The sequence below is a fragment of the Gymnogyps californianus genome, chromosome 1, assembly GCF_018139145.2.
Source record: "Gymnogyps californianus isolate 813 chromosome 1, ASM1813914v2, whole genome shotgun sequence".
Taxonomy (NCBI): Eukaryota; Metazoa; Chordata; class Aves; order Accipitriformes; family Cathartidae; genus Gymnogyps; species Gymnogyps californianus.
The window spans coordinates 56,990,555-57,018,043 of NC_059471.1; the positions used below are offsets into that span (position 1 = coordinate 56,990,555).

At 39.2% G+C, this 27,489-nt stretch overlaps 1 protein-coding gene across 2 annotated transcripts; it reads left to right on the forward strand.

The window, feature by feature from the left end:
• The first annotated feature begins 347 nt into the window (after nucleotides 1-347).
• Nucleotides 348-26,818, forward strand: GPR180 (G protein-coupled receptor 180). 2 transcript variants are annotated; one of them, XR_007768063.1, is made up of 10 exons: nucleotides 348-483; nucleotides 2,952-3,110; nucleotides 6,367-6,561; nucleotides 10,650-10,830; nucleotides 11,037-11,086; nucleotides 14,702-14,859; nucleotides 21,124-21,315; nucleotides 21,671-21,748; nucleotides 23,440-25,617; nucleotides 26,450-26,818. XR_007768063.1 is itself a non-coding variant. In XM_050914476.1 (9 exons), exons 1-9 carry the CDS (start codon nucleotides 348-350, stop codon nucleotides 23,596-23,598), a joined length of 1,308 nt encoding a protein of 435 aa, XP_050770433.1. In that variant the 3' UTR covers nucleotides 23,599-26,340. The 2 variants fall into 2 exon arrangements, 1 of the variants encoding a protein (XP_050770433.1); XM_050914476.1 differs by lacking the exon at nucleotides 26,450-26,818 and having other exon boundaries at nucleotides 23,440-26,340.
• The last annotated feature ends 671 nt before the right edge of the window (nucleotides 26,819-27,489 follow it).

A 27,489-nucleotide genomic window follows, 5' to 3' on the forward strand; every position in this document is an offset into this window, starting at 1 on the left:
CTTTGCCTCCGCCTTCAACGGCGACCGTCGCCTTTCACGACGCTGGGTCTCAACTTACGGCCGAACCTAGCAACGGACACGTTGTAGCAGGGGCGGTGCAGAGCACGGTGGCAGGGGAGGGGCCGGCTGTCTCGGCCCCGCCCCCAGGGCGGGCGCGCTCCCTCCCGCGCGGCTCCCATTGGCTGTCTTTCCGCTCCTGCCCTCCCGCTCGCCTGTCCCGCGCCCGCTTGTAACCCGGGGGGGGGGTGTCGTGTCACGTGACGCGGCGGCGCGGGCCGGGGGGGGGGAGCGGCAGCAGCGCGGGCGAGGGGGGAGGGTAGCGGCGGCCGCCGCCGGCGGGGCCGAGGATGAGGTGGCGGCTGCTGTGGCTGCTGTGCGCCGCCGGCTGGTGGGGCGCCGGGGGCAAGACGCTGCGGGGCGGCTTCGCCAGCGCCGCCGCCCGGCTGGAGCCGTGGCGGCCCGTGGCGCGGTTCCAGTTCCACGGTGGGTGTCCGAGGGAGGGGAGGGGGAAGGGGAAGGGGAAGGGGGGGGAGCGAGGGGCTCCGCGGCCCGGCCGGCCCGTCCCTGTTCGCCGTCCTGAAACGGGGCGGGGGGGGGAGCCGGTGGGGCGCGGGGGGGAGCCGTTCGGGCGGCGGCCTGAGGGGCCGGGGAGCGGCGGCGGGCAGCGGGGGCATCCCGCCCTCCGCCGGGACGTGCAGCAGGTGTGATCCGCTCTGCGGGCGGTGAGGAGCCTGGGGCAGCGCCGGAGGGGTGATGGGAAGCTCGGCCAGAAGCGGGACCGAGGCGGGACTGCAGCAAGGCAGGGGAAGCAGGAGTTGGTAGCAGCCCGCCGTACTGCGTGAACAGCGTCGCTGTTTGTCAGAGAATGGAAAAGTGCTGTTGTGGGTACTCGGCGCTGTGCCTCCCTTCGTGTCCCACAGCCTGACGTGGCGGGAGTATCTGGGAGAGCAGAGGCATTTTCGCTTTCACATGCATCTCTCCTTCCCTGCTGGAACTCCACCAAATGAGAGCAGTGCTTAGCATTGCATGTCTCTGTTTCACATCACTGGGTGTTTTTAGTGTCACCGTGCATCAGAATGTAAATTCTCACCTGATTATTCCCAATGGCTTTTCTTTCTTGTGTTATTAACTCCTTGTTTAGTAATAATTCGGGACTGTTAGTTAAGACACCTAGCAGTGGGCTAGACTTCTGTTGGAATGGCCGCTGCAGAGATACAGGTTGGAAATTACTCTCCTTGCTACAGAAGTTTTACTTTGCAAAAAGAGATATGCAAGCATGGTGAGTGCCATATATGATGAGGCTGTGCTGGTCAGCATGGTTTTCCTATGTGCTCGGCATTTCGGTAGCTTAGACTTTCAGTTAGCTTCATGGCAGAAGAATTCTGTGGAATGTTTCAAAAGACAACCATGAAGATAATACTTGCACGGGCTTCCTCCCAGACTGGAGGAGTAGTGTGAGAGGAAAACAAAAACGTTTGCAAGAAAAAAATCTAATGAGATGAAGGAAAATGTGACATAAGCCAAGAAGAGTTGGAATGTGACCTTCCAGCGCTGAATGAGAGATGATAGAGTGGGGATAGCTTGTGGAGTGACTTGAAAGCAGTTAATTATTGCTGTCCTAGAAGATAATTGTAGAAGCACTCTAAATAGATCTAAAGAAAAAAGTGCACTGCTTAAATCTGAGAAAAGAATGTTAAGATTCAAGATGAGTGGTTTAGTCATTCAGATATAATTTATTCTACAAATTGATGTTGCATATTTCCTTAGAAATATTCCTCTTTCTGCATGAATGCCCACAACTATATATATTTTGGGTCTTAGTGAAGCCATATGGGCTTTTTTTAGAACCTTCTGTTAATTTTTCGGAATCTTTTATTAGCAACTTAGGTAAACTGTAGTCCATGTAACATTTTACAGATCCAGGAGGTCACTTTTTTTGAGGTTTTACTGCAGGACCACTATCTTGCAGCTGGCTCTGAACAGGCAAACCTTCCTGGCAAAGCCTTATGTGAAGCTAGTAGTAGTCTGTTGACTCACATCCAGCTGGTGCCTAGGTTAGGTGGGAAAGAAGATTGATCTGAGAGTTAAAAAAACATACAAAGCTTGCTTAAATTTGAATGAGTTTGTGCTCTTGCAGTACTGATCGATTTTTCTTCTCCATTAAATCCTATCTTTTCGTTTAGATACTGTTACATTAAGAAAGTCTATGGCAATATATAATGAAAGAATTTATCAAAATAAGTTTGAGGATTGTAGAATTACCCAGACAAGATAAATTGTGTCAAATGAGCTAGTTCTAAAATGGCTAAAATATTTCTCTATGTCAAGATGCAGCCTATAGGTAGACTGACACATTTGAGAACACTTTTGAAGTTTGATTTTCTTTGTATCAATTTGACATCTGTCATCTGTAATTAAGTATTTTAGCTCTAATCAGTCCATAACGTGAAGGTCCATTCACATAAGTTCTTCTGGTATTAGACTCAAGAGCTACCCTGTGATGCTCATAATCATGCTAGAAAGCTCATAAAATACTAGACTTTGAACCAGTTATTGAGACTGATTGAGGCACTGTCTTTACTTGAACTTGAGAAAATAAAATTTGGGGTGGGAGGAAGGACAAAAAAAGGTGGTCTGGAAGTCTGTTAAAAAAAAAAAAGAGGGGGGAGGGAAGGCTGTTTGTAGTAGAGAAGGTTAATGACATTTGGGTTATGGTGAAGGTTTGTTTAAGTACCATCGCAGAGAATTGTGCATGCAGTATTGTGTTAATGACATGTATAGAAATTGTTTCTGAAAGAGTGTAAAGGCTTTTATGGGAAGTAGTGGTACAAGTTTAAGAAATAAAGTGAAGCTTTAGTGCTGCTACTTATAAAAAAATCTATGCCACGCTGGCTTTTTGTTTGTAACTGACATCAAGGCAGAGTAGTTGATTTTATTTTTTAAATATCAAGGTGACCATGCTGTTCTGTGTGTCAGAATCAAGAACGTAGCAGTAGCTGTGACAAAAGCAGCTAGGCTTCACCTGTTTCAAGCACAGGAATGGCAGAAGCTGCAGAACAGTATCCAAGATCACAGCTGTACAGAGAAGTTCTCTAAAGCTCAGCTGACAAGTGAGTTGCTATTTCTTTCGCCTTACGAATTAAGTTATCTGTGTATTTAGAACCCTGTTAAGTTATCTGTGTATTTAGAATATTTATTTCAGTGAATTTGGACTTTGCATCAACTTAAGTAAAAGCAGGACTTCGGCCTTCTGTAATTAAAAATTATTACAAGGAAATAAAATTGCTTTGTTTGCATCACTTCAGAAGACTTTGTTTGCAAGTTATGATTTGGTATACTGCTAGAAAACAAACAGTCCTTGAGAAATAATGACTTTAATGCAAACAGCCAAATTTTTTTGACCAGTTCTAGTCTCATGCTATCACTTGTACACAACTCAGAAAGAGTGCGCGTTTGGCTAAAGTTTTCATGTATTCATTCAGTACGGAGATTTTCTGTAACTCTGCTTGGAGTAAAAGCTTTTTTTTTAATCTCAAACTTTTCCCTAAAAAAGGATTATGTTGAGTATTTGAAAGAATTTACCATTGTAATATGAACTGAAGAACTTGAGAATCTAAATGTTTGGAACAGTCAAATGTACAGTTTGAATTGTGAGTGAAATGTAATGAAAAAAAATCAGAGGCAAACTGATGGAGCCTGCTGCAGTTACCTCTAAACTTCTGAAGTGAATGCTTGTAAGGTGGGAGTATGTAGCCCAAGTACACAGTGAAAGGGTAATTTTGTACCTGCAAAGCTTTTTTCTCTGTTTTTTTTTTTTTTTTTCCTTTCGCAACCTCATAATCATTAGTTGGGGGGGGGGGGTCTGTTTGTAAGGTCATCTGTGAAAATTAGTCTGTTATGCTGCCTTACTTTATAACCTGCCTGTATTATCATGTAATGTTCTTTCACCCTTTAATTTAGTAATTTGGTATTCATTACTGAATTTCACATTCAAATGTTTTTGAGTGCAGAATATGTAGGTTATCTTGTTGTCTTGTTTATGAAGGAACATCTCTCATTTGTCAAGAGGCTCCCGTTCCCCAGTTCCATGGAAATGGCATTTTTCAAAGACGAGAAAACAAAAATAAAATTATATTTTCATGATAGCACAAACCTGTCACACTTTGATGTACAGAACATGTTAGAAAATTTTTAATACAGTATCAAAGATGAGCTAATCAGGATAAAGCTTAACTAGAGTATCCATCTAAATGTAAAAGAACGGTAAAACACTGAAGCATTCAGTTATGTAACTGGAAGACAAACACACTGAAATAATCATTTTTGTACCATTTATTGATCGTAATATTACAAAACCTACTTAAAGCATAAATCTCGGTTTAAGAAATTAAATTAATATTAGAAACTTCATTCAAATATATCTTAAGTGAATACAGCTTCTTTTTTTAAATACATTTCCTCTGTGCGGCCAGAATCCCTAGAGTAACAAATTGATTTCCTGGAACATTGTCATAATGAAATCTTACCCAGATGTCACTTCTAAGGATGTAGTTCCCTTACACTTGATCTGAGCTGAACATGAAGTGCTGCTGAAATGACTAGCAGTCAGTCCCTCACTCCTGTCTGTCCCAGCAGTGTACTCGCTTTTTTCTACTGTGTTTAGGAATTGTGTGACCACAGGGTGAGTTGCATCTCTTTGCTGATCTTAGGCAAAAGCAATTACATTTTTAGTTTATCTTACTTCATTTGCTGTGAGTTAGCTTGCAGATTTGATGGAAAACTGATTAAACACTCTCTGTGTGATCCTTAGTCTTGATGCAAATAACACTATCAGAACTCAGCTGAGAGTCGAGATGGAGAGTAAAGCCACCTCTGTCAGCTGCAGTTTGCCTTTCATTTGGATTAAGCATCATATGAAATCCTAAATCTGTGTTTTTAAAAATCTTGGGTTTTTTGAAGGGAGCTGTTTCACCTTGTGTATTTGATTGATAAGATATGTAGCTCCAGAATGGAATGCATACTTACCATTACCTAAACAAGACAAATTGCCTGTGTTAGAACACTTTTTCTCCTGGTTCGTGTATTGTCCAAATTTGTACTTCATGACAATTGCTGCAAAGAAACCTGTCATACGTTTCTTCCTGGATCCTAATGTTGATCAGTTCATGCCTTCAGAGAACAGAAAATAAATTCTTGAAGTTGAAACAAATTTATTTAAATTACATAAGTGTTTTTCACAGATAGGCTTCAAGTTAGAAATTAGTTCTAAATTTTGTCTACAAAATATTTAGGGATAGTGAGTTTGCTAAGGGTTGTTTTGTATGTGTGTTTGCAGCTTTTTCATTTAGAAAGGCCTTTGCATAAAAAACAGAAATAGCTTGTTTTGTAGATTTTTATGAAATTTTTCTCTTTCCTCATCCTTAGCTGTTGTCATCTTAAACTATTAAGGTGAATTAATCTACAGTCCAGTCATTATGTTGTTACTTCTTCTACAGAGATGGCTTTCATTTATGGTCAAGCTGATTAGCACTTGAGTTCAGTAATCAGTGTAACAGTACTTGCAGTTCTTGCAGTTTCACCCAAACATACAGAGCCACAGATTTCAGTTGCAGCAAGTGTTTATTTTGGAGAGATTGTGCTTGGTTAACAGTTGCTTTTAGGAAAAATAGTGGTAAGATCAGTGAGCAGATGAAACGTCAGTCTCTTACATAGTTGGTTTTAAATGTAATGTGATTTGAAATATGCAATTTTATTAGACGATGGTCTCAGCCCTTAGCTGTCAATTGAAATTCATTCTATTACAGTTTGGGGAAGATGCTGTAAAATAAGCGAAGTTGCACCTTTAAAGCAGGCACGCTGTTGTTCACCGAGCTCACACGTGGCTGTTCCTGTTTGGTGCTCTAAATATCTTTGAAAACAGTGTAGAATAAATTTCACAAAGGTATTTTTCATACTGCAGAAGTATATGTTGGCTAATACAGAATAGCTAGTCCTATCAATGCTGTACTAGAGGATGGAAGCATGCTAAGCATAGGAGACACAGTTTGCAGTTACTGGCTTCTGGCAGAAGGGAGCCCTCCCAGCGAACCCAAAAGCTGAGAGGTGGAACGCGGTACGTATCCTCACTAACCCTTGCCTGCACCTATTTGAAACAAAAGATTGGAAGTTTTGAAACAAAAAGTTGGAAGTCTGGTCTCTGGTGTTATGGCTAGCTTTCAAAACAAAGACTGTTTTGTACTGCATGTAGTTTATAACCTGTATATGATGTTGTGGATTTCAATTTTATCTTCATTCAAAGATGAGTTTTCTAAAAACAAACTAATCAAGTATTTACTCCTATTTTTGTTTGTTTGTTTTCTTCCAAAGTGACTGTGAACCACACAGAGCAAAATCTGACAGTGTCCCAGATTCCTTATCCGGAAACATGGTATGTGTTTTATGTAGACAAGTTTACCTGCGAGGAGAATTATTCTGAATCCGAGGATATTCAGTTTGAAATGGTCTTACTAAACCCAGATGCAGAAGGGAATCCATTAGATCACTTTAGCGCAGGGGAATCTGGTAAGATTTTTTTTCTTAAAATTAGATTTGTAAGTTAAGGATCTGATCACCCAAACAAATCAGTACTTACTATGCTTGGAAAAGTACGGGGAACGGATAGCAGAGTCTCTTATATTTCATATTCTATTTTCTCACGGAGAGTAAACTGTAATTCATTTTCTGGCATTACAGAAAAATCCTTCCCTTTCTCTAGACTGACTTTCCAAAACTTGCCTAACTGGGAGTATAGATACACAAGGAAAGTTAGTGTTAACATCTTTGCTGAGAGGTATTCTTCCCATTTTGAAATTGTAAGCTTCCGCTTGAATGTGAATTTAATCCCTAATTTTAATGAATTCATGAAATTCCTTAGCTGTGTAAAATTTGATTCTGTGCAACACAAATACATGCACGATACAGCATTTTGCCACTACAATTTCAGTTCAATGTTTAGGTCTTTCTAAGTATCTTAGTCACAGGCCGCAGATAAGATATTTGTCAGTCCTGTTTTTATTTTATTTAAGAAATGCAATTTTAAATCCTTAAATGTGTAAAGAAAAACTTCTAGAAGTGACTCAAGACAGCAGCTAGAGAAATGCCTACATAAAATTGTATACTTTGGACAATCCAGACCAACCTAATGTACGCTTCATTGCAGTGCTTAGCTTCACTGCTCTCGGAGGCCGCATCAACATGTCACTAACCTAGGTCTGTTGTAAGGGAAGGGCCCAATAGGCTTAGTCTGCCTTTGTATACAGATTTAACCTACATACCCAGAATGAGCCTAACGGCTATGCGCAGAATCATATGCCCTGCTGTCATTCTCGGTCTCAAGAGGATATAGAGGGAACAAAGGCAGCTCCCTTTTTGAAGGGAAGAAAATATTCACTGAAACATTTAGCAGAATCTGTAAGAAAGTAGCATTGTTAATCATCCGTTTTTCAAGGCTCGTAAATTGACTTACCTGTCTCTTTAACTTCTTAACTGTGCTTCTTAATCTACAAACTTAGTTGGCAGTTTTTGTTTGGTGAATTTTGTATCCAGAAGTGAATTCTAGGTTAATTTACTTATTCTCAAAAAGCAGTAATAGCATTCTTTTGCTAAATCAAGGGGCAAAGCAGCTATAAGACATCATGTGGCCCTTAAAAGTGGTGTACAGACCTCCTAGAGAGGCATCTCAGCTCTGTATTAATTTTGTAGGAAGACTGTGAGCACTTGGAAGCAGAACTCTGAACAGCTTGCATGCTGAGTAAGGAGGTGTGTAAATAGGTTGGATCCATGTATGTAGATCGAACAAGTAGGAAACAGGGTGAGCTGTACACGCCATGTATTCCACAGTTGCAGAGGAACACATCTGTTTATTCAGAATTAAAACCTGCATTGCTGCCATGAATCCTGAAGTTACATGCCTGTGTCTACTTTCAAAGAACTGAGGAGGATCTCCTCTCTCTCTCTCTCTCTTTTTTTCCTTTCCTTTTTTTTTTTTTTTTTTTTTAAATGCACCATTGGGGAATAATGTTTGTCTTTTATCCATAGAGGTGTGCAGCTTAGAACGTTAGGGTATCAGAGAGAAGATCCAGCTTCATTTATTGGTTCTTTCATTCAGCCAACTAAAAACTACAGTTATAGATGGTTCTAGTTAGGTCGTCCTTGACTTTAATTACTAAAGTTGTGGCCTGACACAGGAGATTTCAAATTAAATGGACTATAAGGAAGGTATAGGAAAGAACTTGAGACTGTAACCTTGTGATTAAGATGTTTGCCTTGAGAGAGGAGGGGGCCTGGCTTCTGATCCCTGGCAAGTAATCTTTTATCATTTTATATGGTAGGATTTTTTTACATGAGACATGGTACCAGTGGAATCGAGGATTTGTAAGGGCAGCTAACCAGGTAGACAGCATTTTGAACATCTTTGAAGTTAGGTATTTCAAATTAAGGCACATATCTCTTATTTAATCTGTCAACTCTAGGTTACTTGAAAGTCGGGAAACTTAAAAAAGACAGGTTGAAAATTACCCTTCTGGGTTTTTTTGTAGTTGTATTTCAGTGCAACTTTCTCTTAAATCCTTTTGGTCTCAAGCCAATCATCCACAGTCTGTCTTTGTTTGGAAGAAGCTTTCTATCCTAAATGTTTAGTGTTTATTAAAAGCTAGTTGATTTTCCTAAAGAGTTTTCCATGTGTACCCACTCATCATGGCGAGAAATAACTTATCTACAGAATCCTTGCCAACTTCAGTGGGTGTCTTTCGAAGCAGAAAGATAGAGTGTGAAAGAAAGAATAAGAGATTTGATCTAAAATGCATATTTTTGTCATTCATAAATCATGCTTTTGTATAGGTATACAAGAGAAGCAGAGCGGCTCTGAAATTTTTGTTTTATGAGTCTTTGTTACCTTATGTTCTTTTTCTCCCATTTCACTGTATGTATGTCCAAAATGATTAATTTTCACCATAGAAGTTGTAGTACTAGCAACTGTTCAGAACTCATCCAGTTCTAATGTTTTTCAGCTTAGATATTGAAATGTGTATAATTGCTCTGTTTCTAATCTCTGGATGGAGCTGATTGGAAGTTTTTAGCAGAGTTGTTTTGCTGCTGGAGGAAAAACATTGTTCAGAATGTGATTCTGTGGGCACCACTTGGTTTCAAGGAAGGCTGGAGAAGGAAAACATAAGTTTTCTGTGAGAAACGTCTGTTTACCCGTTTTTGCTTATAGCTCACTGGCTTTGACCCTTTGGGAGCTCATATGATGGATTCCAAAGCTTCCGGACAATAGAAAAGATTTCCAGGATCCAGGTCTTCAGGGAAGCATCTTACCATACTACTGCCAGACTGAAAATTAGAGGACTTCTGTTTTGTAAATAATACCAAAAACTTTAGGCATTTTTTAAGATTGGTGCAAAAAAATCCACTCCATGAACTTATTAGTGTTCTCTGTGCTATTTTTCTTTCAATTTTTCTTTATCTAAAAGTTTTCTGTCTTGGTCAGCTGTGCTTCTTGGACTAACTACTTTATGTGGAGGAAGAGTGACACCCAGTGGTTAAACAGATTCAACAGAAGTCTGTTCTGAGTTTCTCTCATCTCAGATTGTGCCTTTAAAAATTGAAGACAAAAAAAAAAGAGCTGAAAATGAGTGTCGTGGTTTAACCCCAGTCAGCAACTCAGCACCACGCAGCCGTTTCCCCCTCCCCCCTCCCAGGGGGGTGAGGAGGAGGAAAGGAAAGAAAAAAGTAAAACTCGTGGGTTGAGATAAGAACAGTTTAATAACTAAAGTAAAATATAATACTAACAATAGTAATAATGAAATATAATAATAATAGTAATGAAAAGGAATATAACAAAAAAAAGGAAGGGGGGGGAAACAGTGATGCACAATGCAATTGCTCGCCACCCGCTGACCGATGCCCAGTTAGTTCCCGAGCCGCGATCCGCACCTCCCGGCCAACTCCCCCCAGTTTATATACTGGGCATGACGTTCCATGGTATGGAATACCCCTTTGGCTAGTTCAGGTCAGCTGCCCCAGCTATGCTCCCTCCCAGCTTCTTGCACACCTGCTTGCTGGCAGAGCATGGGAAACTGAAAAGTCCTTGGCTGAAGATAAGTGCTACTTAGCAACAACTAAAACATCAGTGTGTTATCAACATTATTCTCACACTAAATCCAAAACACAGCACTGTACCAGCTACTAAGAAGAAAATTAACTCTGTCCCAGCTGAAACCAGGACAATGAGTCCTTTAATAAATATGTTTCTGACTGATCAAACGGGCTACAATTATTTTCTGTTTATCAAGAAACTGTATGCCACTTTATACTATTTCAGTAATTGCTACAAAGCTATTTGTATTTGAACAGAATCTCTCCTACACTCAGAAAAGGTATTGTTGAATAAAAAATACTTTATCAGATCAAATAATCAGCTCTCTGAAAAAATTCACTGACTTTCTTGGATAAAATAGGCTAGGATTTACTCATTTTATCTGTACTACCACTTTTGGGTGACAGTTACTAAGTATTTCCCAGTGATTATATTAAAAAAACATATTTTGTTTGTTTACTGCTAGTAACAACGTTTCTTTATAAAACCTAAGCTGTATTTCTTTTTTTCACAGGATTACATGAATTCTTTTTCATGCTTGTCCTAGCATACTTCGTAACTGCTTGCATATATGCACAGTCCCTATGGCAAACAATTAAGAAGCGTGGACCTATGCATACTGTATTAAAGGTGTTGACAGTTGCATTACTGTTGCAGGCTGGTTCAGCTTTTGCCAACTACCTGCATTTCTCAAGGTATCTTTGCTTATTTTTGCTTTTAGTCTTAAGACTTGAAGAACGTTGTGTTGTAAAGATCAGTACGTGATCTTTCCTGTGGTGTTTGTGACAAAACATAGGACTGACTTTTTAGAACTACATCATTGCCTAAATGTACTTCTAAGAGAGAATACACATTTAAGACTCACTCACTTGAAAATATCATCTTTTTATTCTTTTATCAGTTATTCTAAAGATGGAGTAGGAGCACCTTTTATGGGAAGTCTGGCAGAATGTGAGTATGCTTGTCTACTGTTTCTTACATATTCCTGCGCATTAATCTGTATCACACATTAGCGATTAATCTGTATAATACATTAGCGCATGCTGTTGTTGGACTGTATTATGATCTTGGACCATATCACTGGATTTTTAATATAAAATACTAAAAGTTGCTCTTCTGAAAAACAGGTTTTATTCTGGATGTTTACAATAACTGTATTTAAAGTTATACAATTGTGATATTGTTTAGGATTTTTTAAAGGATTTTCATGTCTGAAGATTCCTTCCTACAAATACTTAAATACATGCCTATCACATGAGCAAATGTTTCAATACATTGAAGGGTTTTCTGGAGTTTGCGTGATCTAGAGTAGCGAAGCTTTTTAGGAAACTTGGTAACATTTTATGGAGTGTGTCATTTCACTAGCAAATTTAACATTGGTTATAATGAAAAAGTAAGTGTTTTACAGCACAAGTGATACGATTAGAGTGATGCAAAAAATGCTTATGTAAAGAATTGATGTTAACAAAGCATTTTTCTCCACTCGGCGTAGATATTCTGAGTTCTCACTGGAACTGAATTCCTATAACATCCCTTCCCAAAATGCACTAATTTACTCCTCCTGGATTCTTCAGGGTTAAACATTGTTGTTGGGGGTTTTTTTCTGTAGTTCACATTTGAAGTAGTGGAGGGTTCTTTCTAAGCAAATACGTTGCCTTTTGATTGGCTTGAAGCACCCCAAGAAAGTAGTACTGTGGTAATGAGATAGCGTTGGAGAGTAACAGCCTATATAGAAAAATATTTCCCTTCCTAGAGTTCATTTTGAAGCTTGCAGTTGGAATTAACAGCCTCTTGATGGCACTTGGCACCGCAGTAATTGCCTCTTTCTTGTTTTAACCATTTCAGTTAGCAGCTCCTTGCAGCCTCTCCAGCAACTGTATTATTAAACTTTCTCTCTCGTCTCCTGAAATGAAATTAAATAGAGAATATGGAGGTAGTCATAACTCCTCCCCAGTGAGAAACCCAGTGTTAACTACCCAGCCAGAACTTCAGAGAGAGTAGCTGCATGTTAGATTTTTCTGTGTATATATTGTAGTGAAGAGCCCACTTTTATTTGCTTAAAACAAAGGTTATTAAGAACAAAGTATTTTTTAATTAATAACTGAATTCAGCTAAGAGCGTTTTCCTCTCCTACTGTTTTTAAGGTTCGTGGTTCCCAAAACAGTAAAAGAGCAGAAGTAATAGAAATGTGGAAAGCTTCAGTGTCAGTTACAATTCTGAAGAGTGGCTGATAGCAAGTAGTATAGTTTGAAGATGGAAGGTGCTACCATTTTTCCTGTATCAGAACAGAAATCCGAGTTAACAGTAAATGGTAAAATTTCTTTTGACTGCAGTGGAGCCAGAATTTCTTTCTAGAAACCTGTTCAGATAGTATCCCAAGCAATTATTCTTTTCCTGCCATCATTTAGTCTTTACCACATATAAAGACCTGACTCTCAGTCTAATTTATCGCCGAAGTTAATCGCATAAATCACACAAATAATACTGGCACTCAAAAGCATCACAAATAGTGATCTTTTAACTTTCGGTATGATCAAAATGTGAAAAAACAAAGAATATTATTATGCCTGCTGAACAGCCAAAAAAGATGAATTGTGATGAAATCAGACAAATATGGTATCAGCTCAGTAGCATGTGACTTTACACTGACCCTGGATATCATGAGATTGTTGTAATTTTAGAAATTTCTCTCAACTTTCTTACTTTCTGGCAAGGTGTACGAGATGTCAAAGATTAAAGCTGGTACTGAATTTTTATCTTATACCATTTTGTCTGGGAATCCATTTGAATTGTTGCCACACTGAAGCAGAGCAGTATCTATATCCAAGATGTGATTGAGAAATGATGTCTGGCTATAACTATAGGGCAAGTTATGTTAAGGAGTGACAGAAAATAAAATGCTCTCTAGAACATCCAGATTTGTTCAGTCATTTCTCTAGCTTGGATTTGTGACACTGGTTTGGCATGCCTTGGGTTCACGTAAGAACTTTTTCTAGTGAGTACTATGTCTCCATAGCTAGCATTGTAAAAAAAATTCTAAGATCATTCTGCCCAAAGTCAGTGCCAGTTCATTTTATTAAAGAATGAGCAAATTTGTATTTACTAAAAGCTCTTGTCATTTCTTAAACAGGAAAGGTGTCTGAATACATTAGGAAGCATTTAAGCATATAAACTGTGAGAATACCAAAAATATCCCAGGAATAACGTGTTGAAGTCTGTTTTATATCCATATTTTGCTAGTATTGCCAAGTGTCAGGGAAATATTGTAGCTGATCTTCATTTGACACACTTCCCTTGTGTGCATATTAATCTCTGTACAGTGGCAACATTTTATGTGCCAATATTTTTAGTAAATGTGGAAGTACATTTATCTTGTATAATACAGTCCAGTTGTATAAAAACAGAAGTTTGCTTTCGTGACATAAAAATATTTTTCTTGTACCTGATAGTATAAGTGAAAATTACAAATAAGGAACAAATTTAATTGAACTAAAATATTAATCAAGTGAAAAAGAAAGCGTTGTTGTGTGTAGTGCCCAATCTCTAGTTTCTGAACCAAATTTGCAATTTACATGATATAAGAATCAATTTTCCTTGTACATCACTGCTACGCCAGTACAATGAGCCAGTTTACTCTGAAGTCCAAACACCAACATAAAAATTGTTCAATAAGTTTCAGTCAAAAACTTATCAGGTCTAAAGCTAACGATCACCCAAAAAGAAACCTTCAGTTCTTTCTACTGTCAGTAGTATTTCAGCGAGGCTAACAAGTAAAGGCTTTAATACATTCTAGCTTGAAGTTTTCTTTATTCAGATACAGCTTCAAACACAGGTTTGAGACGCTGATTAAGAATGTAACTTTATAGAATATGTGGTAATTGTTCCCAAACAGAGAAAAAAAATGGACATAGCAAAATGAGGCAAAGGTAGTTTGCATTTAGTAAAATGAAATACAGGCAAGTTGTTGCTCCAAATGAAGTTTGTGTTAGGGTTATTCATTATATTTTCCCCTTTAAGTATCTGAGAGTGGAACTTGTCCTAAATATTTGTGCTTTCTGTTGCAAGCTACTGCATCCTTAAGACAAAGTGCAATTAATTTTAAGTACAATGCAACTATCTGATTTTTGAACAAAAGTTTTTCAGAGCAAAGAAAGGAGTTCATTTCATCATGTTTCATATTTGCAGTGTGATTAACATACATATGATTTTAGTTCTTTAGCATTTATAAGTCTATTTATGCAGATGGGCTCCTGAGCCCAGACTTCTTTGACACAAGAGTGGGATTTGGAAGGATGTGGCACTGTGCCCGTGTTGTTGCAGAACTGCAGCATAACTAGAAGAAAGCTGATAGTTATCTGTTTGGTCACTGGAAACTACTCAAAATATCCACATTTTGTGGCAAAGCAACCTCAGCTAGTCAAACTATCATCAAAATTATGACTAAAGGTGATACAGAGGCATAAATGTCCATCCTTCATTTGTGGGTATATAGAACATTTCTCTTTGCTTTAGAAAAAACTTTATTTTTGTTGTGACTCTATTCATTTTTTCTTTTGTTTTCAATAGTGTGTGACATAGTCTCACAGATACAAATGCTATATTTATTGTTGAGTCTGTGTATGGGTTGGACGATAGGCAGAATGAAGAAATCTCATGGCAGACCTCTTCAGTGGGATTCCACTCCAACATCTACTGGCATTGCTGTAGTAGTTGTTGTTACACAGGTTTGTATTTTATATTCATTCTTATACTGAAATATACAGCTGCTATTAAGTATGACAGAACTGTGAACCAACTAATTTCAATATTTTATGAGGGAGGGAGTATCAAGACTGGAAAAAAAACCCACAGCATAATATGCACCCAGTATGTCTAATGGGTAACAACACCTTCTCTTTACTTCAACAATTTAAGGTGTAGCTCCACAGTATGTTTTTGTTCAGCAGTAAAACCACTTAAGAAGTTCCCACAGTTTTCCAAACTCCTGGTTGTGCCAATAGTTCATAGCATTATACTGTAAACCAGATCAGTGGAATGATCTAGATGGGGGGGGGGAGGATATTTCAACACAGTCATTTTACTGATCTGATTTATAATGTGGTCGTATAATCAGTACAGCTGAGGGGTTGTGAACTACATTGTGGGGGGTGACAACAAGCAGCATGAGAGGAAAGACAAGAAAAGCTGCTGTGAGAAATTCTGTCACCAAAAAAAAAATTGAAATCCTCAGTGTCCTCCTCTTAGAACCACCGAAATAGGATGTCTAATGGTCTTTTCAATCAATATAAGGGAATTCTTGAAAGGTTCATGTGCAGGATTGGTCTTGCAAATGGTCTGAGACATAATTTCATTCAAATATTTTCCATTAGTATAAATTAGAAAGTCAAGTAAACCAGTAACTTAAAAGTAAATTGTAATGGAGATAATCCAACCCTGGTGGTGCCTTTTGTAAACAAATTTTTTTAAATCACAGCATAAAGACAAGAGAATCTGAAAGCCATTGAGAAAGAGAAGAGCAGGGAGAAACTGGAGACAGTAATGAGGAAGAGATTATACTGAAGGTTTTGTGCCATTTGAGTAGTATCTGTAATTAGTGCTGCTTCCAAACTAAGTGGACTGCTAAAACATTAAGAGTAGCTGGGAGCTGACATTTCTTGCTAATTAAGAATATAAACCAAAGGCTATTAAGGTCAATGGGACTGTTGAAATTTAAAGATAGGTTCATTCCACCTTGCTTTGATGCCCGTCTAGCACCAGAAATTTTACATGCTGGTAGTAAAGAAGACTTCTAAAGCATTTAATTTTATTCATGCCTCTCCACTTGTACATACACATGGGTGTGTTAGTACTCTGTCACTTGAGACTGGAAAGTTGTTTGTTGTTGTTTCCTTTTTACTATACATAGAAAGGACACTCAGTATCATCAGCTTGATCTTTTTTTGGTTGTTACTTGTGGTAAAAATTGGGGCAGGTGTCATACATATATGCTGCTTCCCCCAGTACTGGTCCATTACACATTTGTGTTGGCTCTTTGAGCACCACTGGAGCATTGGCACAAAGTTGGCTATCTTACTTTTCACCACGAAGGCACAGCTCTACCACATCTCTCCGCCTGGTCCCGTTGGGAATGTCAGGTTTGGCAGGAGTCTTGTAGGAACAGAATATGGATATCAGAGTATGTCATTGCCTGGGTGGTTTTGCACCCCCATCTCAGTGTCTGCTGTCTCCAGCAAAAGTTCCCTGACACCAAGAGTATCCTTGCCCCTTCTGGAGAGGTTGCTTTCCATCTCATGGTTCAGTACATACAAAATACACCTTCTGCCAGATTCTTCTCCTTAATACAGAATGCAGCTGTTGAGCTCAGGGGAGCAGGATCCAGACTGCATCGCCTCTATCAAAGGTGGTGAGCTCAAGACTTCATTCTCTGGATTAGTTTGTTGCTCACTGGTCTGTCTAGGGTGTTGGACCTGCTGTAACACGGCAATCAATGAACACTTTTAATGGTTAAAAACCTAGAATAACCTCCTTTCTGTCCTGTTCTTTCCCAGAGATTCTTATGGGAGAGCCAGCTTCCTCCCATGCCGGAGGTTGGACAGACTTACGTGGATTATCAAGAGATGTTCTGAGGACTTGCTGTGGAGGGTGCTGGAAACCGCATGCATTACCCTAACGCAACAGATAGAGATTGAACCATGTTAGTTTTATTGACATTCTACACTACCTGTCCGTATTTCATCTTCAGGGAAGTCAAGCAAGTGGACAGCCTGGGAAAACGTGTTATTCTTCAACTTAACTGCAGTTTTGACTGGCAAACTATCTGACCCTGTTTGCCTGCTACTAGTTCAAATTACTCAGCAAATTTTGAGGGTTTTTTCTCCTCTTTGTACTGATGCTATGGATTCTTTCTTCTTGTTCTTTCAGAAACACCAGCAATTTCCCGGACTGTGTTTACAGGTTACCATCAGTGTAGGGTGGACACAGCCTCCTAGTCAGCAAATCTCTTGTGGTCTTTGCGGCTGCGAAGAGGTAGCATCTCAAAGGAGGGACAAGTCTGCAATTCAGCATCTCCCTTTGCCTTAACTTGTTCTTTATTTCAGCCTCAGAACAAAAGATTCCCAGGCCTCTCTGTATTCATTAAAGATTCTACCCTCTGCTGCTGAGACACAAACCTGGTTCAAAACTTTATTGATGGCAGGCCTTTCCCATCACATAGACCTGAGCAGTTTCAGCTTTCAGAGCTGATCGGAGTGGAGGCAGTGATTCTAGAAAGATAGCTGATCACTTTGAACCTGGCCAAAATGACATAGAATCTTACTGCATAAGATGTCACGCTTCACAGGGGTTCTTGGGTACACCCCAAAGATGTGCTCAGAGTGAGCTCTACCTCTGACCTTAGATCTAAACCATTTTTTACTGTACAGTTATTGCATGACATCAGATACCCAAGTACTAGATACGGTTAGAAGCAGCTTGTTAATCCACTTTGCCTTGCTGCTACTTTTAATTTCGCTTTTGCTTCCCCCTCCCGCTTGCCTCTCAGAGATTATTTGTCCCATGAGAACCTGCTTTTACTGGAGATTGATATGTTATCTTGGCTTGCCATAAAGTCGGTGTTGGCATAGCGAAGGGGAGGAGGGGTTCTACCATAATTGTCTCCTCATGACAAAAAAGAAGAGTGTCTGGTTCTTCATTGTATGGATGTGGAGGTTCAACTCGTCTATCTGGAACATCAGGATGATGTCCGTGGCAAACATTCTTCTAGCATTTGAAGAGGAAGACCAGTACTGGACAGTGGTCGTTGTCCACTGTGAACCAAGATAGGTCAGAAGTATGTGCAAGTGCAGTCAGGCATTTTGAACAGTGTATTATGTAAACAAGAAGGTGGTCATTCTCCTTTATGAAGATGCAGTTGTGACTTTAATGCTGGACATAGCTAGTGCCAGTCAGCTCTTCAGCTACCTAGCTCATCCAGTTCTTTTGTCTACAGTCTAAGCAGAGTTGTCCTTCTGGGTGACAATCAGAACTTCCCCCCGATTTCTTCTCGGAGCTCAAACATAGTTCTGCTCACTGCCAACAAAAAAATGTCTCTGATACCCACTTCAGCAGGTTGGTGTCTGGGTGTTTTTTCAGCTTGTTCCTGATACTGCAGCTAAGTGAGCTGATAGATGCCTTTCTGTGGTCAAGGTAAGGGACTTCAGGGCTCATTGACCTTAATTTCTCAGGCGTAGCCAGCCGAAGAGATTTTGACTTCGAGATCATGCTTGTCTATGAAAGATCTTCCTTCATTGAGAACAGATTACCTAATCCGTTGTAACCTAGGAACACTCCGTAGCACAGATTTCTCTTTTATAGGATCCTGCTTTTCTCTGGTGGGTGAGAACAGTCCCAGCTCATAGTAAGAGCAATGACACATGTTCACCTTGTCTGAGTTTCCAGTGTGTTGCACTGATGGTTCCGTCTCTGCCTCTAATGCCTCTGCCTTCTGCTTATTTTGGAATAATCTAATGAAACTGAAGGAAGCTGAACTTCTGTGATTTTACATTGCTGTCACTACACACAGTCTTTGATCAACTGATTCCTGTGTTGTTTACACTCTTTAAAGGGCTAGTCCAGAGCATACCCTGCTGTCAGACACTATTTTCCCATGAGGATTTGGACTTTGTTCTCATGATTCCTTTACTCCAGCTCTTTGTCATCTTCTCATGAAAGTGGCTTCCTTCATTGCTGTTACTGTTGGTGTAGATTAAGGAAAATTCAAACCCTCATGAGCTCTGTTCTTTAAGGTTAAGCTATCCCTGGGATTTACCTAAAGTTTCTTCTTAAAGCAGTATCACAGTTCCATCTCCATCAGCCTATATTTCTTCCCCCCGGGTGCATGCTTTAGTCAGGAAGATTCTATACATAGGTGGTTGGGTTTTTTTATTTTCTCAGACAGTGTATGGCCAGTCCAGGGAATACTTTGGCTATTCCCAAGTGTAAATATCAAAAGGGAAAATGCTCTGTACAAGACTGAAGTGATTCTGTAAGTGGTAGAACCCTTGTTTGTTGCCCAAGCATGTTCTACCTGGTCTGAAATAACTTCTGTGATAGGAATTCATCAATTTCATGCCAAAACTAGTGCTGTAGACACAACTTTACCAAACAGTGTGCTGTATCTCAGGGTTTCAGGAGCCATTTAGTCTTATTTCAGTCTTACTCCTTGACAGAATTCTCAGTCAAGTAATTTGATCATTTGAAAATGTTTGCTTGGAGTTACTCAGAAATAGAGTGTTATGGTGGGAACATTTGAAGCCTGTTGGTCAGATTGTTTACTAGTAATCAGTGATGTTCAAGATATGCATGCTTCACGTCTGTCCCTCTCCTATCCTTCCATTTTCCATCCAGGTAGTTGAGGAGTGACTAAAATGACAGCAGTCATGCTTGCTGTGTCATGGCCTAGGTAGGAGAGGGGAAAAGCATGAGAGTACTCTCTGACGATATTCTAAGCGAAAATGGTCCTGTCTCGACTGATGAGACTCAAGGACTCCCACCTTTGGAAGGCACAGGTGGATTACACTTTTTTAAGTTGGTATCAGTAACCTTTTTGTCTTTATGTAGTTAATGTAGTGAGAGAGCCTTTGAATATGTTCAGAAAGGAATCTGACTACTTTAGATTTCTAAATTGAGGCATACAATGTCTGCTTCTGAAGGCCTTCAGAGCTACCTCACTCATATAAATCAAATTTGCCTACCTTTCTTCAGAAAGCCTGCTTCATTAGGCACCTGAAATCTAAGTGCAAGTTAGGTGTGTGCAGTAGCTGGACTGGATTCCAGTGTATATTCAAGTCTTAAAATGCTATTCAGCTGCTACATGATGCTGGGAGAGTCTAAACTTTATGGGTATTCTAATTTATAACGTTAACATTCCCAAAGTCTTAAAAAGGTATTCTTCAGCAAGACCCATTTTTCAGGCAACAAGTAGGCGCCTGCCTCCTACCCAGCTAAGACTCAGAAACTAGGCACTTCTTAGTCTGTTTTTCCATAGAGAATCTATCAATATTCTTTCTCACAGTGCTCCTACAAAATCGGGTTCTGCAGCAAATGAATACAGTGCTGAGAGTTAAGGAGGATTACTGTCTTTCATGTAGTTATCTGTTGGCTAGAGCGTTTGTCCAGATGTTGGAACGGCATTTGGAACCTGTGATGCTCCCTTTCCTAGACCTTAGGAGGTTTCTGAGCCGGTTGCTTGCAGAGTCAGGCGCGCTCGCCGTTTCTGACCTAGCTGATGTTGAATTCTTTTCTCCACAGTGGCACAGCTTCAATAGAAGGGGTGGAGAGTGGCCCACCCAAGAACAGCGTATAGCCTGGCAGTTGCGGCACTCTCAAGGAGGTGGGAGATGTGAGCTGGATATCCTTTAGGCAAAGAAGGGAATTGTGGGAGATCCAAGTTCAACCTGGGTGAATGCTTGAGCCTTTAGGCTATTGTATAAAAGGGGCAGCAGCACCACCCTCTTACTTCCCCATCTTTGAAAAGAAAAGTGAATCCTGTTAGGAGTTTGAAAGAAAAGGCGTAGTCGCCTGCCTTTGAAACAAGCTTTACAGGTTGTGGATCCCAAGTGGAAGGACACACCTCCCTGTAGCTCTGTGGAATCATTTCAGTGGGCTTCCTGCTGAGTAGGCTGACTGTTTAGCATAAGATCCAAAATAATCATCTAGTTAAGGTGCCACATTCCTTCTATCCAAATTAGAGGAAACTTTAACTTGTCAAACTTTCTAAAAGTTACGGAATGTGAGAACTGAGACTCTGTTCCTGCCAGTTGCACTTGGACTAATAGGTAGTGCCAAAAAGCAGTTCAGGCTAGGGTTTTTTTGTGTAACGTGGCAGTCTCCAGCAAGCAGAGCGGAGCATGACCAGTTGTGTGGATAATTTAATCTGCGATGGGAAGATTAATTGAGGTTTAGTGTAACCTTGTTTACTCTAAATGTACTTTGCTGTTGTTCTTTTCCAGAGCTTTTTATTAATTTGGGAGCAGTTTGAAGATACGAATCACCACAGCTACCATTCATACCATGGCTTAGCAAGCGGACTGCTTATTGGCCTCAGAGTGTGCCTGGCTTTGTCACTGGCTGCTGGTCTTTACCAGATCATCACAGTGGAGAGAAGCACGCTGAAAAGGGAGTTCTATATCACCTTTGCCAAAGTATGGGTTGCATCAGGGAAACTGATCCCTTCTTCTGTAAATATCATTGTGGCATGCAGTTGACTGAAGCACTAAACTTTTCTTCCATAAGAAAGTTAATGTTTAAGTGTCTGGTTTGATTAAATTGCACCTTGTCATCATATTCTGAGTAGTCATTTTAATTTGACAAGGAGTATAGAGCTTTTTTAAACAGAAATCCCACCTTCCATTGTGTGGTTTTCGTTCTGTTCATTGAAAATTAAGCAATGGGTTCATAAAATAGACAGAAATGTAAATGCAGTTCCTCTAACTGTCATCTCTTTCTTCTAAGCTGGCATGTAGTCATTTTATAACTTATACTCATCTTCTGTTTCAGGCCTGCATTCTCTGGTTTTTGTGCCACCCATGTCTTGCAACCATTGCTGTAATATTCAGAGAATATCAAAGAGAAAAGGTATGTACAGGCAAGATAAAAGAGATGGAATTTGAATAGTAGTTGTTCTTCATGTTCAGTGTTTGTTAGCAAACTCATGCTCTTAGGCTGTTAATCTTATGACCCCAAAGCAACTTGAAAAGTCTTAGTCACACAGCTCTCATTGATGCTAATGTGAGTCATATTTTACAAAGGCATACAGGGTTTGAATCATCTAAGGGTAATCATTTCTAGGTTAAGGGAGGGAGAGGGGGAGATTAAGTCAAAGGAAAATGTGGAGGGGGTGTTTTTGTTTTATTGCTTGCTTGTTTGTTTTTTAATTAAAAATACTTTGGGGATTCTTTTAACAATGCTAGTAGAAAGATAAATCAGTGGATTTTTTTTGTTGTTGTTGTTTGCTTTTTAGTCTTCATCCTTTAAAAGCTTTATGTGGCTAAATAGGTCAGGGAACCTGTAGCTGAACTGTATTCTTTAGATTAAGAAATCTGTCCAAATATGTAGTTTGGTTTGTAAGCTCTAAACAGTTAAAAACAAAAGTGGACTCACTGGGTTTCTCGGTTGCTTAAACATACTGGGAATTAGAGAACTAGTGTGTGGAGCCTGCCGTGTTCAGATAAAGTGCACTACTATTCTCAGGTGATTGACTACCTCATTCCAGGGTAGAGTTTGCTTCTCTTCTTTATGGTTGTAACCATCTGTGCATTTGTATGCAAATATTTTTGGAAATTGAGCTTTTATTTGTGTAGAGGATATGTGAGGGAAGGAAAAAGGTTCCACTAAAAGTATATAGTAAATGAAATACTACGTTTGATTAAAAAAAAAAAAGGGGGGGGGAATCTAGGGGGAAAAGAAGACTCCTCTAGAGCTACTAATGAAGAGACTTTCTGTTGTTGCTTGATGAAAACATCATCAGGGCAGGAAGACAATCTCTAGAGGTAGGATCAGTAAAGGAAATTTTTGCAATATTTTGAGATTTTGAGCTTACTGAAGGGAGAGTACAGTTGCTGTGCTCTTGCATTTGAGCAAGTTTAACTATTGTGTGCAGCTGCAGTTCCTACATTATGATAATTTAGCTGTGTTTCCTTCTTTAAATGCACTTCAATACAATAAAGAAATGCATGATCAATAAATACCATATTTAAGAAAAACATGTATTTTAAAAGACTCTCTGTACATAAACTTAGACTTTTGCTTTCTCAGAAACAGTAGTTACCTTTATGCGTTTGATAAATACTGCCCTGCACATCTTTTACAGATGAGACTTGCACTGAAAAGAGGTCTGGCTAAGTGAGACTGATAAATCACTATCCTCACAGCTCCATGATTGTGCTAGTGCAAAGTGTTTCCAGGCTTTTTTTTCCCACTCTGTTTGTTGTAAGAATAGAATATCTAAACATCACCTCTGCTTGTGAAACTGCATGGGTGGTGAATTGCAAGTCTGAAATTCCCCAGAACAGAGACTGCCAGAAGGGTTATGTGACTTGCCCAGGGCTATCCACTGATTTAAAAACACCCAGGTGTGAGAGTCTGAATCCTGGACTTGAGATTCATGTTCAAATCTTTTGTATCTGCAGCAGTATTAAAAGGTTTAAAGTTAAACCTCAAGCACTTACACAGTATGCTGATAGAAATTTATTGTGGGTTGTTTGAGGGGGGGGGTGTCACTTACTTTTTCCTTTTCTCTCTCTCTTTTTTTTTTTTTTTGTCTCTAGATTATTACCATAGGTGTTATCCTCTGTCAGTGCATCTCCATGGTTATCCTCTACAGACTTTTTCTATCTCATAGTCTCTATTGGGAAGTATCTTCACTGTCATCAGTGACATTGCCACTAACAGTATCCTCTGGACATAAAAATCGACATCACTTCTGAGATGTTTAGGAAGAATACATTATGTAATAAATGTGCAATAATGACTTAAATATACAGGTATTTTTCTCACAGGTGTGTGATACATTGGTTTCACTGGAAAACTGAGTCATAATATCAGAGCACTTCACAGACCTTTGGTCTGACAAAGTCCCTAGATTAATCTGTTAAAAGTGTTGTGGAGTGGAAAAATCCATAATTTGAATAGTTTTATAAATATTGTTTATGTGTGGCACGTGGTGCTGAGCTGTATCACGGAAAAGTACAATGAATCTTTTCTCTCCCATTCACAGACACAAAAAAATGTCCTTACTTTATATCAATACTAGGTTTGAAGGTGTTATAAAATGCAGTTCTTAAAACATCTACAAGCTCAAACAAGTCTGAAATAGGCCAGTTGTGAAATTGGTGTGATGCGTAACGATGAGTAAAAGTTCTTTTATTTTCATGCTTTAGAGAAAATGCATTTTATGTATAAGTATAAAAGAAGGGGAAACAAAAGAGGGAGAGTCCTCTAGAAAACACATGTAAAATGTTCACAACTGACTGCAAGAAACTTTCCTTTATTATTGGTGTAAAAGAAAAGCCTTTTTTGCAACTGATGATCATACTGGTTAAAGTTTTAATGGGAATGAAAGTAGGGTTTATATCTGCGTTTTTTTAAAATAAATGTAACTAAAAATTTCATCCAGTAATGAAGGTCTGAACAGTATTTGAGGCTTAGAAGACATAGCAACATAAAGGTAATTAAAACAGCAGGCTTGCATCTTTTAAAGAAAAAAAAAAAAGGCAAAGAAAATGGAATGGGTGATGTGGTACTAGAATTTTAATCCTGATATAATTCATTTCTGTTACATTGAGGATTCAATCATAATTAAGCCATATACACAGATTAAATTAACAGAAGCATTTCAAATAAATGTTGGTTTCAGTCATCAACTACCCATGAATTCCTGCCCAAGGATACTTAATCAGGATTAAATTTTCTATGAATAATTGAAAAACAAAATACTCACTGGATGTGTTATAATCCATGTTGGCACTGGGTTCTAAGTAGTTGCCATTTTCCATCCATTGTAATAAAGCCATACTACTTTGTGATGCCCTAGCATTCAGAACGCCAGTGTAAATATATACTTTATTGAAGTGCCTATTTATTGAGTATGATTAAATCATGCTGACATTTTTTTCCTTCATAATAAGAACATATCTATTGCCATTGTGACTGAAATCTTTCTTTTTGCACTTAGTTTAGTATTTGTCAAATTTTAGACTTCTTTTCATACGTGTGTGTTTCTTCCCAACATGGATTTTATTTTCTAGTAAATGACTGTTTCTTCTTAACAGCATGTATTTAATTATGTCTCTATGAAAATGTGAAGACACCGGGGTTCTAGCTCTAAAATGGCCCTAACTTTTCTATTCATGTTTGCCTCAGTTGTGAGCATAGTTGAAACATAAGTCTATTCCATTTTAGTTTAGAGGCAAAACTAGACATTTGCCTTTGACTAAGGCAAAATGGCAACATGACAAAGTTGCTCATTAAATCATCTCCTTTCTTATTGTTTGTAATTCAGATCAAGAATGGCAGGTTGAGGCTGGAAAAGATGAGATATTATGATTTCACACAATCTTCAGAATGATTAAAAGATTAATTATTACATTCCTCTGATAACCACACAAAAATATTATTGGTTAAAACTTCAGTCTTTATTTCCCTGCTTATCTCTGTACTTTTCATCTTCTCAAGAAAAAAGCATCCTGTTTTTGATAAGTCTCCAATAATGCAGTAGAAGAGTTCTATCTGTCCTCATGTATAAGACATGAAATTCACACATAAAATAGAATTTTCTGATAGACAGAAGAACTACTTCATAGTTTATGATCCGTCACGATAAAAGTTTTAATCTATGCAGAAAAATCTGTATGTGACTTTCAGAAGAGGCACTCTATTTGTTTTATTCTCCAGAAGTATTTTCTTTCTTCTTGTAGTTCCTCTGACTTCAATCGGCCAGTATTAAGGTAAATGGTATCTTAATTTCACCTTATAAGTATACCCTACAACAATTCATAAAATTAATTCATAGTTAATCTGAGTGTAAATATGAAGCATAAGATGTTGTCTCTTAGTCTTTTCCAGATTGCCCCATAAGTGAACAGGTAACATTATCCTCTTAGTTTGGCACTGAATCCAACGATTTGAAAATAAAATTTTAATTTTGCTATTAATGTAACTGTAGCAATTAAGCATCACTTTCTCATTGTAAGCGGTACAAAGGACATGCATATCTGCCCAGGTCTATTAGCATTCTTTCATAAACAACACTCACCAATTTTATGTTATTAAATCATTAATGTGTACTGTAGCAGGAGGTCAGTATGACTGCAGTAATACTCAAGATGTCAGTTAATTCGGTACAGGATATCTTTGGGGGAGTCTTCAAGTATGACTAATTTACAATGCTTCATGCTTACCTGTACTCTACCTTGAAGCTTACTGCCTCTGGATCATGCCTGAAGAGTGGTTTGAGTATGTGAATGCCTATCTCTTCTTCCTAACTTATATCTTCTGTGAGACCAGCTGATAAGACCCTGCTTTTTTCATGCTTATTCACACAGTTACCCATTTTATCAGTTTGGTTTCATAACCTTCTCTGGAAAGAATAGCTTCCAGTCTTCTTTCAGTTGTCTTCGATCAGTGCATCCTGACTGGAAAACTTTTTCTTCCTCTTTTTCTAAAACGTGCTTTCCATCACAAAAAAAAAAAAAAAAAAAAAAAAAAAAAAAAGAGTTCTCTGTCACAAACTGGGGCTCTTGGATACATCTGGGGAACTCACAATGCACCTTATGTCAGCTATGCATTAGGTGACAGCAGTGGACAAAAGCACTCCTTCGGTACGCCTGTAGCCCCGGTGTGTCAGTGGTGCGGGTCTGTGTGCACTGAAAGCTGCCGCGTACCCGGGGAGTTTTCGGGGAGAGCTGTGGCAGCTCCGGGCTCCCTGCCGCCTCGCCGCTGCAAGGGGCTGAAGCGTGTTCCCCCTGAAGGCCGCGCTGCCGCTGCTGACCGTGATGAACAGCGCTGTTTAGTTGAGGTCAAATGATGACATCTCACTTGAGAGTTTCTGTGCATTACACGGTTCTGTTTTAAATAAAGTTCCAGTTACAGAGTATACCAGTTCTATTGCCCACGCGTTTCAGTGCTCGGGAAAGAAGCGTATATTGACACGACTGCAAACTGGAGTTGGTTGTGCTCTGAAGAAATCCACTTCTGTGTGTGAGAGGGCATCTCCTTGCCAGCCATCACCTTTTCTGCTGGCACGGATGCCAGTTTGCGTCAATTACGATTTATTGGTTGGGGGGAGGATCCCGGTTCAGGTGAAACGAGGGTGAGATCACCAACTTGGTCTATGAGACCCCCCACAAGTTGTGAGGAGGGATCATCTTGCATTGCTCCCGACCAGCGATGTGGAGGCTGGAGCAGTTCTGGGGCTCATCACAAGTCCCCTAAGCTATTTGCTCCCCTTCTGTGTAGAATGTGTTTATTGTACATTTATTTAAAGTGCTTCAGGTAGGAAAATGAATATTTACAATTAAATATATGTAAATGGAAGTGGAAAGGCTTGATTGGAAAAATATCAAGTTTCTAATACATATTACTATACTAAGACCTCCCACACAAGACAAACATTTATAGTCAGATGTAATGAATATTCCTTTCTGGTTCCTGTGCCAATAGAGAGCCATGGAATTATCAAAATCTTTTTGTTTGCATCTTGATCCTCTAAAGGACTGGAAGAATATTTTATTTCATTTGGCTCCAGTTTATTCGGTGCAATGTTATGCCTCTAGTTGATACAATAAATGTTTACTGGGCTGGCCAAAGCCGATGTTATG

Bases quoted from the DNA above. Each gene is read 5' to 3' on its own strand.
- GPR180 (XM_050914476.1), top strand. From the start codon at position 348: ATGAGGTGGCGGCTGCTGTGGCTGCTGTGCGCCGCCGGCTGGTGGGGC. The intron at 484-2,951 runs GTGGGTGTCCGA...TTAAATATCAAG, and splicing joins GGCGCGGTTCCAGTTCCACG to GTGACCATGCTGTTCTGTGT. The intron at 3,111-6,366 runs GTGAGTTGCTAT...TTTCTTCCAAAG, and splicing joins CTCTAAAGCTCAGCTGACAA to TGACTGTGAACCACACAGAG.